At 39.9% G+C, this 12,500-nt stretch overlaps 1 protein-coding gene across 1 annotated transcript in view; it reads left to right on the top strand.

Annotated features, from left to right (window-relative positions):
• LOC110514272 (adhesion G protein-coupled receptor L3-like) overlaps positions 1–12,500 on the top strand; it is a 165,673-nt gene that overhangs the window by 89,257 nt on the left and 63,916 nt on the right. Inside the window, exons 5-6 of the mRNA XM_036973729.1 lie at positions 9,564–9,749; positions 10,798–11,412. Of these exons, the coding sequence (XP_036829624.1) occupies positions 9,564–9,749; positions 10,798–11,412 (801 nt within the window). The remainder of the gene's footprint in view (positions 1–9,563; positions 9,750–10,797; positions 11,413–12,500) is intronic.

Raw genomic sequence — 12,500 nt, 5'->3', positions numbered from 1 at the left:
GCAACACACAAACACACACACACATACACACACACACGGACACACACACACAGACACACACACACGTGCGGTCCCGCAACACACACACACACACACACAGACACACACACACACACACACATGTGCGGTCACGCAACACACACACACACACAGACACACACCTATGTCCTTTGTTTGCTCTCTCACATGTTTGTTTGATCTGCACCCGAGTGAGTTTTTAAAGTCATGTTTGGTTGTTCGGTGGTATTGTATTTGATGCAGACGTTACATTGCTTTGTACCCTGCAACAGAGAGACAGGTCTTTCAACATCACTGTTACTATATTAGGATAGTATGAATTTAGAATACAGATCACTGTTACTATATTAAGACAGTATGAATTAAGAAAACAGATCACTGTTACTATATTACGATAGTATGAATTTAGAATACAGATCACTGTTACTATATTAAGACAGTATGAATTTAGAATACAGATCACTGTTACTATATTACGATAGTATGAATTTAGAATACAGATCACTGTTACTATATTACGATAGTATGAATTTAGAATACAGATCACTGTTACTATATTAAGACAGTATGAATTTAGAATACAGATCACTGTTACTATATTAAGACAGTATGAATTTAGAATACAGATCACTGTTACTATATTACGATAGTATGAATTTAGAATACAGATCACTGTTACTATATTACGATAGTATGAATTTAGAATACAGATCACTGTTACTATATTACGATAGTATGAATTTAGAATACAGATCACTGTTACTATATTACGATAGTATGAATTTAGAATACAGATCACTGTTACTATATTAAGATAGCATGAATTTAGAGAAATGACGCCACATCACAGAAACGACAGGCTTTTGGATAGTAGTAAAGTTGCGAAATATAACCTTGTATTTTGTTATGCCTGTTATTGTTTTGTTATGCCTGTTATTGTTTTGTTATGCCTGTTATTGTTTTGTTATGCCTGTTATTGTTTTGTTATGACTGTTATTGTTTTGTTAGGCCTGTTATTGTTTTGTTATGACTGTTATTGTTTTGTTATGCCTGTTATTGTTTTGTTATGCCTGTTATTGTTTTGTTATGCCTGTTATTGTTTTGTTATGACTGTTATTGTTTTGTTAGGCCTGTTATTGTTTTGTTATGACTGTTATTGTTTTGTTAGGCCTGTTATTGTTTTGTTATGACTGTTATTGTTTTGTTATGCCTGCTATTGTTTTGTTATGCCTGCTATTGTTTTGTTATGCCTGTTATTGTTTTGTTATGCCTGTTATTGTTTTTTTTTTTGCCTGTTATTGTTTTGTTATGCCTATTATTGTTTTGTTATGCCTGTTATTGTTTTGTTATGCCTGTTATTGTTTTGTTATGCCTGTTATTGTTTTGTTATGCCTGTTATTGTTTTGTTATGCCTGTTATTGTTTTGTTATGCCTGCTATTGTTTTGTTATGCCTGTTATTGTTTTGTTATGCCTGTTATTGTTTTGTTATGTCTGCTATTGTTTTGTTATGCCTGTTATTGTTTTGTTATGCCTGTTATTGTTTTGTTATGCCTGCTATTGTTTTGTTATGCCTGTTATTGTTTTGTTATGCCTGTTATTGTTTTGTTATGCCTGTTATTGTTTTGTTAGGCCTGTTATTGTTTTGTTATGCCTGTTATTGTTTTGTTATGCCTGTTATTGTTTTGTTATGCCTGTTATTGTTTTGTTATGCCTGTTATTGTTTTGTTATGCCTGCTATTGTTTTGTTATGCCTGCTATTGTTTTGTTATGCCTGCTATTGTTTTGTTATGCCTGTTATTGTTTTGTTATGCCTGTTATTGTTTTGTTATGCCTGCTATTGTTTTGTTATGCCTGCTATTGTTTTGTTATGCCTGCTATTGTTTTGTTATGCCTGCTATTGTTTTGTTATGCCTGTTATTGTTTTGTTATGCCTGCTATTGTTTTGTAATGCCTGTTATTGTTTTGTTATGCCTGTTATTGTTTTGTTATGCCTGCTATTGTTTTGTTATGCCTGCTATTGTTTTGTTATGCCTGCTATTGTTTTGTAATGCCTGCTATTGTTTTGTTATGCCTGTTATTGTTTTGTTATGCCTGTTATTGTTTTGTTATGCCTGCTATTGTTTTGTTATGCCTGCTATTGTTTTGTTATGCCTGCTATTGTTTTGTTATGCCTGCTATTGTTTTGTAATGCCTGTTATTGTTTTGTTATGCCTGTTATTGTTTTGTTATGCCTGTTATTGTTTTGTTATGCCTGTTATTGTTTTGTTATGCCTGTTATTGTTTTGTTATGCCTGCTATTGTTTTGTTATGCCTGCTATTGTTTTGTTATGCCTGCTATTGTTTTGAATGCAACACAACATAACATACTGTATTTTAAAGTTGCAGTAAATTGCAATTCATTTAAAACAGTATACAGTTAATTCGGAAAGGATTCAGACCCCTGGACGTTTTCCACATTTTGTTACGTTACAGACTTGTTCTAAAATGGATTAAAGGCTTTTTCTTCCTCCTCAATCTACACACTATTCTCCATAATGTCAAAGCCAAAACAGGTTTGTAGACATTTTAGAAAATGTATTAAAAATAAAAAACAGAAGTACCTTATTTACATGAGTATTCAGACCCTTATGAAGTATTCAGACCCTTATGAAGTACTCAGACCCTTATGAAGTATTCAGACCCTTATGAAGTACTCAGACCCTTATGAAGTACTCAGACCCTTATGAAGTATTCAGACCCTTATGAAGTATTCAGACCCTTATGAAGTACTCAGACCCTTATGAAGTACTCAGACCCTTATGAAGTATTCAGACCCTTATGAAGTACTCAGACCCTTATGAAGTATTCAGACCCTTATGAAGTATTCAGACCCTTATGAAGTATTCAGACCCTTATGAAGTACTCAGACCCTTATGAAGTACTCTGACCCTTATGAAGTATTCAGACCCTTATGAAGTACTCAGACCCTTATGAAGTATTCAGACCCTTATGAAGTATTCAGACCCTTATGAAGTATTCAGACCCTTATGAAGTACTCAGACCCTTATGAAGTATTCAGACCCTTATGAAGTACTCAGACCCTTATGACGTATTCAGACCCTTATGAAGTATTCAGACCCTTATGAAGTATTCAGACCCTTATGAAGTATTCAGACCCTTATGAAGTACTCAGACCCTTATGAAGTACTCCGACCCTTATGAAGTATTCAGACCCTTATGAAGTATTCAGACCCTTATGAAGTACTCAGACCCTTATGAAGTATTCAGACCCTTATGAAGTACTCAGACCCTTATGAAGTATTCAGACCCTTATGAAGTACTCAGACCCTTATGAAGTACTCAGACCCTTATGAAGTATTCAGACCCTTATGAAGTACTCGAACCCTTATGAAGTATTCTGACCCTTATGAAGTACTCTGACCCTTATGAAGTACTCAGACCCTTATGAAGTACTCTGACCCTTATGAAGTACTCGGACCCTTATGAAGTACTCTGACCCTTATGAAGTACTCAGACCCTTATGAAGTATTCAGACCCTTATGAAGTACTCAGACCCTTATGAAGTATTCAGACCCTTATAAAGTATTCTGACCCTTATGAAGTATTCAGACCCTTATAAAGTATTCAGACCCTTATGAAGTATTCCGACCCTTATGAAGTATTCAGACCCTTATGAAGTACTCAGACCCTTATGAAGTACTCAGACCCTTATGAAGTACTCAGACCCTTTGCTATGAGACTAAATTGATCCTCAGGTGCATCGTGTTTCCATGAATCATCCTTGAGATGTTTCTACAACTTGATTGGAGTCAACTTGTGGTAAATTCAATTGATTGGACATGATTTGGAAAGGCACACACCTGTCTATATAAGGTCCCACAGTTGACAGTGCATGTCAGAGCAAAAACCAAGCCGTGAGGTCGAAATAATTATCTGTAGAGCTCCGAGACAGGATTGTGTCGAGGCACAGATCTGGGGAATGGTAGCAAAAACATGTCTACAGCATTGAAGGTCCCCAAAAACACAGTGGCCTCTCATCATTCTGAAATGTAAGACATTTGGAACCACCGAGAATCTTCCTAGAGCTGGCCGCCCGGCCAAACTGACCAATCGGGGGAGAAGGGCCTTGGTCAGGGGAGGTGACCAAGAACCCGATGGTCACTCTGACGGAGCTCCAGAGTTCCTCAGTGGAGATGAGAAAAAGGGACATTTAGCTTTTCTTAATGAAGCAGAAAATCATCAGTTATTTGTGGTTGTTAGCTTAGCTGTCATCAATTCTGTTTTGTAGTTTTACACCCTCTGGTCTGCTGTCAACTCTCCATACAACCCAAACACTAACATCAACAATGCCCATATCTCTAAAGGAACTACAGTTTTCATACTGCATTTCAATAACGGCCATTGTTTCCAAATCAGTCATAATAAAGAACTACCCGCCAAAATTGCATTGTGGGAAAAGGGGAAAACCAAAGCTCACATCTGGACAGCTTTTCCTTGACATTCCTGGGACATGACAGTCCCCAAGACACACACACACACACACACACACACACACACACACACACACACACACACACACACACACACACACACACACACACACACACACAGAGCCACACACACAGAGCCACACAAACACACAGACACACAGAGAGCCACACACACACACACACACACACACACACGCACACACACACACACACACACACACACACACACACACACACACACACACACACACACACACACACACACACACACACACACACACACACAGAGCCACACACACAGAGCCACACAAACACACAGAGCCACACACACACACACACACATAAATCATAAAACACAATCCCAGTGTTCCCTGTTTTCCGACTCTGTAAAATAACGGCCGGTGTGGGAAAGGAATTACCGGAACAATCTCATAAAACCAGCAGGGAATAAAAGACTGTTAGTTAGACACTAATGCACTCAGCAGTGTGTGTTATGTGTAGTGTGTAGTGTGTGTGTGTGTGTGTGTGTGTGTGTGTTTGTGTGTGTGTGTGTGTGTGTGTCTCAGCAGTTTTCTGACAAAAATATAAATAGAAGGAGAGAGCGGTATGAGACTAATTAGGAGGGAGAGAAGGAAGAACAGATAAGGGGAGAGAGGGTATGGTATCAGGAGGAGGGAGGAGAGAGAGGAGAGAGAGGAGAGGGATGGTATCAGAGGAGGGAGGAGAGAGAGGAGAGAGGAGAGGGGTGGTATCAGAGGAGGGAGGAGAGGGGTGGTATCAGGAGGAGAGCGAGGAGAGAGAGGAGATGGGTGGTATCAGGAGGAGGGAGGAGAGAGGAGAGAGTGATGGTATCAGGAGGAGGGAGGAGAGGGAGGAGAGGGATGGTATCAGAGGAGGGAGGAGAGAGAGGAGAGTGATGGTATCAGAGGAGAGAGAGGAGAGGGATGGTATCAGAGGAGAGAAAGGAGAGGGATGGTATCAGAGGAGGGAGGAGAGAGAGGAGAGGGATGGTTTCAGAGGAGGGAGGAGAGAAAGGAGAGGGATGGTATCAGGAGGAAGGAGAGAGAAGAGAGGGATGGTATCAGAGGAGGGAGGAGAGAGGAGAGGGATGGTTTCAGAGGAGGGAGGAGAGAGAAGAGAGGGATGGTATCAGAGGAGGAGAGGGGTGGTATCAGAGGAGGGAGGAGAGAGAAGAGAGGGATGGTTTCAGAGGAGGGAGGAGCGAGAAGAGAGAGGGATGGTAAGAGAGGAGGGAGGAGAGGAGAGAAGGATGGTAACAGATGAGGGAGGAGAGAGAGAAAGGGAGGAAGGGAGGGAGGGATAGCAACAGAGAAAACAGGAAGGGTTGGGAACAGTGGGAGGGAAAGGGAGAGAGGGATGGGAACAGAGCAGGGAGGCAGAGACAAATGAGAACAGAGGAGGGAGGGAGAGACAGATGGGGACAGAGCAGGGAGGCAGAGACAGATGTGGACAGAGGAGGGAGGGAGAGACAGATGGGAACAGAGCAGGGAGGCAGAGACAGATGAGAACAGAGGAGGGAGGGAGAGACAGATGGGGACAGAGGAGTGAGGGAGAGACAGATGTGGACAGAGGAGGGAGGGAGAGACAGATGGAAACAGATAGATATCTATTAATATCTTAGATAACAGACACATAATAACCCTGAGTCTCTGAGAGATATATATTAATATCTTAGATAACAGACACATAATAACCCAGAGTCTCTGATAGATATCTATTAATATCTTAGATAACAGACACATAATAACCCTGAGTCTCTGATAGATATCTATTAATATCTTAGATAACAGACACATAATAACCCTGAGTGTTATTAAAGATATATATGAATTTCTTAGTTAACAGACACACCTAAAATGGCCATAGGAAAAGTCCGGGTCTATAGAGATTCAATACAAAACGACGCCACATTGACAGTAAACAGGACAGTTGTTTAGTTGGCGTTAGGAGTTATGAGATGGCTGCACAGGAAGCCTCTGAGTAACCCAGTATATTACACTAGTAGTAGACCAGCTACTGTTAGCACATTGACAGTAAACAGGACAGTTGTTTAGTTGGCGTTAGGAGTTATGAGATGGCTGCACAGGAAGCCTCTGAGGAACCCAGTATATTACACTAGTAGTAGACTAGCTACTGTTAGCACATTGACAGTAAACAGTACAGTTGTTTAGTTGGCGTTAGGAGTTATGAGATGGCTGCACAGGAAGCCTCTGAGTAACCCAGTATATTACACTAGTAGTAGACTAGCTACTGTTAGCACAGAGAAGACATTTTGTGCTGATTTCCCGGGCCCAGAATACCTGCTACTAATCTATCGACTCCTCTTATCTCACAGCAACACATACACAGCCCTATTCAGAAGATATGGCTGGCAGGCTGGCTGGCTGGCTGGCAGGCTGGCTGGCTGGCTGGCAGGCTGGCTGGCTGATTGACTGGCTGGCTGACTGGCTGGCTGGCTGGCTGGCTGGCTGGCTGGCTGGCTGGCTGACTGGCTGGCTGACTGGCTGGCTGGCTGGCTGGCTGGCTGGCTGGCTGGCTGGCTGGCTGGCTGGCTGGCTGGCTGACTGGCTGGCTGGCTGACATACAGATTTATATTATTTTAGGAACAACAATTATACAGTTAAAACAGTTTTTTAAAGTACCTGAAACTCAGAGGAAAACACTTACATGGAAATACACAGTGAGAATACATGGAAATACACAGTGAGAATACATGGAAATACACATTGAGAATACATGGAAATACACAGTGAGAATACATGGAAATACACAGTGAGAATACATGGAAATACACATTGAGAATACATGGAAATACACAGTGAGAATACATGGAAATACACAGTGAGAATACATGGAGATACACAGTAAGAATACAATGATATACAAATTGAGAATACATGGAAATACACAGTGAGAATACATGGAAATACACAGTAAGAATACAATGATATACATATTGAGAATACATGGAAATACACAGTGAGAATACAATGATATACATATTGAGAATACATGGAAATACACAGTGAGAATACATGGAAATACACATTGAGAATACATGGAAATACACAGTGAGAATGCATGGAAATACACAGTGAGAATACATGGAGATACACAGTAAGAATACAATGATATACAAATTGAGAATACATGGAAATACACAGTGAGAATACATGGAAATACACAGTGAGAATACATGGAGATACACAGTAAGAATACAATGATATACACATTGAGAATACATGGAGATACACAGTAAGAATACAATGATATACATATTGAGAATACATGGAAATACACAGTGAGAATACATGGAAATACACATTGAGAATACATGGAAATACACAGTGAGAATACATGGAAATACACAGTGAGAATACATGGAGATACACAGTAAGAATACAATGATATACGTATTGAGAATACATGGAAATACACAGTGAGAATACATGGAAATGCACAGTGAGAATACATGGAGATACACATTGAGAATACATGGAAATACACAGTAAGAATACAATGATATACATATTTTGAATACATGGAAATACACAGTGAGAATACATGGAAATATACATCGAGAATACATGGAAATACACAGTGAGAATACATAGAGAAACACAGTAAGAATACAATGATATACATATTGAGAATACATGGAAATACACAGTGAGAATACATGGAAATACACATTGAGAATACATGGAAATACACAGTGAGAATACATGGAAATACACAGTGAGAATACATGGAGATACACAGTAAGAATACAATGATATACATATTGAGAATACATGGAAATACACAGTGAGAATACATGGAAATGCACAGTGAGAATACATGGAGATACACAGTAAGAATACAATGATATACATATTTTGAATACATGGAAATACACAGTGAGAATACATGGAAATATACATCGAGAATACATGGAAATACACAGTGAGAATACATAGAGAAACACAGTAAGAATACAATGATATACATATTGAGAATACATGGAAATACACAGTGAGAATACATGGAAATATACATTGAGAATACATGGAAATACACAGTGAGAATACATGGAGATACACAGTGAGAATACATGGAAATATACATTGAGAATACATGGAGATACACAGTGAGAATACATGGAAATACACAGTGAGAATACATGGAAATACACAGTGAGAATACATGGAAATACACAGTGAGAATACATGGAGATACACAGTAAGAATACAATGATATACATATTGAGAATACATGGAAATACACAGTGAGAATACATGGAAATATACATTGAGAATACATGGAAATACACAGTGAGAATACATGGAGAAACACAGTAAGAATACAATGATATACATATTGAGAATACATGGAAATACACAGTGAGAATACATGGAAATATACATTGAGAATACATGGAAATACACAGTGAGAATACATGGAGATACACAGTGAGAATACATGGAAATATACATTGAGAATACATGGAGATACACAGTGAGAATACATGGAAATACACAGTGAGAATACATGGAAATACACAGTGAGAATACATGGAAATACACAGTGAGAATACATGGAGAAACACAGTAAGAATACAATGATATACATATTGAGAATACATGGAAATACACAGTGAGAATACATGGAAATATACATTGAGAATACATGGAAATACACAGTGAGAATACATGGAGATACACAGTGAGAATACATGGAGATACACATTGCGAATACATGGAAATACACATTGAGAATACATGGAGATACACAGTGAGAATACATGGAGATACACAGTGAGAATACATGGAAATACACAGTGAGAATACATGGAAATACACAGTGAGAATACATGGAAATACACAGTGAGAATACTTGGAAATACACAGTGAGAATAATGAACAGTAAACTAGCCTACATGCACTTTAGATGCATCATCAATGAAAACCATTGATCCTGTAAACAGATAACAAGCCTTCGTCTCAGCGAATGGATTGAATTGAAACGATCACATGTATCTCTGTCCTGTGCAGTGTTCCTGTGTCCAGGTATCCTACGAGGCGTGTACCAGAGTGAACACCTGTTTGAGTCCGACCACCAATCAGGAGCCTGGTGTAAAGATCCATTCCAGGCCTCTGATAAGATTTACTACATGCCCTGGACTCCCTACCGCACGGACACTCTCACAGAGTACTCCTCCAAGGAGGACTTCATCGCAGGTCTGCATTTTAATAACAATTATTAACAGATTTATTTTTATTATAATGTTGGATTTTATTGCTGTTTTTAAAATATATATATATTTTTTAAATTTGCTAATGTAAAGTGACTTTAATTAAAGGGCCCAACTAGCTCTCGGCAGGTAGCCTAGTGGTTAGAGCATTGGACTAGTAACCGGAAGTTTGGAAGATCAAATCCCTGAGCTGACAAGGTACAAATCTGTCGTTCTGCCCCGGTACAAGGCAGTTAACCCACTGTTCCTAGACCGTCATTGTAAATAAGAATTTGTTCTTAACTGACTTGCCTAGTTTAAATAAAGGGAAAATAAAAAAGATGTTACGTCAATATTAGATGTTTATCCATGTGTCTGAAACATCAAATTTCGAACTTGTTGCAAATGTCAAATTGTTTAGGGTTAAGTTATTAACTCCAAGTGGTTAAGGTGAGGGTTAAGGTTAAGTTATTAACTCCAAGTGGTTAAGGTGAGGGTTAAGGTTAAGTTATTAACTCCAAGTGGGTTAAGGTGAGGGTCAAGGTTAAGTTATTAACTCCAAGTGGTTTAAGGTGAGGGTTAAGGTTAAGTTATTAACTCCAAGTGGGTTAAGGTGAGGGTTAAGGTTAAGTTATTAACTCCAAGTGGTTTAAGGTTTGGGCTTAAAACAAAAATTCTCAAAAAACAATTGTCTATTGCTGCGTTTTGAAAATGCATCCTTTTACACCAGAGGCAGATCGTTACAACGACCGAGCAAAACCAAAACTTAACTTGAAGGTAACAGCGCTCACTGTTGCCCCTAGTGGCCGGTTTCCACATTGTCTCCTGACTTCCTCAGACATGGATGGACGTCGGATACTGACTTGTATCACAGGGGGGACATGGCTGAGTTTCCCCAGACACAGATTCGACCTAAGAAGTTCTTTAAATGGAGAATATTGTGTGTTTTTTTGAGTTCTGGACGAGGTTTAATCTGTGTCTGAGGTAAACTTCCCCTCGGGTGTTTTGAACAAAACGCTTCTAATTAAAATGTATTTGAATGCTATTGTTTACAGGACGGCCGACGACCACGTACAAGCTGCCTCACCGCGTCGACGGGACGGGCTTCGTGGTCTACGACGGAGCTTTGTTCTTCAACAAGGAGCGGACGCGCAACATCGTCAAGTTCGACCTCCGCACGCGGATCAAGAGCGGCGAGGCCATCATCGCCAACGCCAACTACCACGACACGTCGCCGTACCGCTGGGGCGGCAAGTCGGACATCGACCTCGCCGTCGACGAAATGGGCCTCTGGGTTTTGTACGCCACGGAGACGAACAACGGGCGCATCGTGGTCTCGCAGCTCAACCCTTACACGCTTCGCATCGAGGGGTCCTGGGACACCACCTACGACAAGCGGACCGCCTCCAACGCCTTCATGGTGTGCGGCGTTCTCTACGTGGTGAAAACCGTCTACGAGGACGACGACAACGAGGCCACGGGGAACAAGATAGATTATATGTACAGCACCGCTCAGAGTAAAGAAACCTTTGTGTCCATCCTGTTCCCTAACTCTTACCAGTACATAGCAGCAGTGGACTACAATCCCAGAGACAATCTGCTGTACGTCTGGAACAACTATCACGTAGTCAAATACTTACTGGACTTCGGGAACAACGACAACAGATTGGGTAGGTGGAATGTTCATCTACTTTTCTCTTCGTCTATCTTTCTTTCTTTCTTTCTTAAAACTCTTGGTTTTTCTAGGTTTGACTGGCTAGGTGGAATATTAATCTCTCTAGAGACTTATTTAGTTCTGTAGGTGTGTGTAATGGACAGTCTCTAGACTACTTTAGTTCTGTAGGTGTGTGTAAAGGACAGTCTCTAGACTATAGTTCTGTAGGTGTGTGTAAAGGACAGTCTCTAGACTATAGTTCTGTAGGTGTGTGTAAAGGACAGTCTCTAGACTACTATAGTTCTGTAGGTTTGTGTAATGGACAGTCTCTAGACTATAGTTGTGTGTGTAATGGACAGTCTCTAGACTACTATAGTTCTGTAGGTTTGTGTAATGGGCAGTCTCTAGACTATAGTTGTGTGTGTAATGGGCAGTCTCTAGACTACTATAGTTCTGTAGGTGTGTGTAAAGGACAGTCTCTAGACTACTATAGTTCTGTAGGTGTGTGTAAAGGACAGTCTCTAGACTACTATAGTTCTGTAGGTTTGTGTAACGGACAGTCTCTAGACTATAGTTGTGTGTGTAATGGGCAGTCTCTAGACTACTATAGTTCTGTAGGTGTGTGTAAAGGACAGTCTCTAGACTACTATAGTTCTGTAGGTGTGTGTAAAGGACAGTCTCTAGACTACTATAGTTCTGTAGGTGTGTGTAAAGGACAGTCTCTAGACTATAGTTGTGTGTGTAAAGGACAGTCTCTAGACTATAGTTCTGTAGGTGTGTGTAAAGGACAGTCTCTAGACTATAGTTGTGTGTGTAATGGGCAGTCTCTAGACTACTATAGTTCTGTAGGTGTGTGTAATGGACAGCATCTAGACTACTTTAGTTCTGTAGGTGTGTGTAAAGGACAGTCTCTAGACTACTTTAGTTCTGTAGGTGTGTGTAAAGGACAGTCTCTAGACTATAGTTGTGTGTGTAATGGGCAGTCTCTAGACTACTATAGTTCTGTAGGTGTGTGTAAAGGACAGTCTCTAGACTATAGTTGTGTGTGTAATGGGCAGTCTCTAGACTATAGTTCTGTAGGTGTGTGTAAAGGACAGTCTCTAG

Source organism: Oncorhynchus mykiss, unplaced genomic scaffold, assembly GCF_013265735.2.
Source record: "Oncorhynchus mykiss isolate Arlee unplaced genomic scaffold, USDA_OmykA_1.1 un_scaffold_300, whole genome shotgun sequence".
In the NCBI taxonomy this organism is placed as follows: domain Eukaryota; kingdom Metazoa; phylum Chordata; class Actinopteri; order Salmoniformes; family Salmonidae; genus Oncorhynchus; species Oncorhynchus mykiss.
Note: the sequence above shows the minus strand (reverse complement) of the source record. Positions and strands in the feature narration are given on the sequence as shown.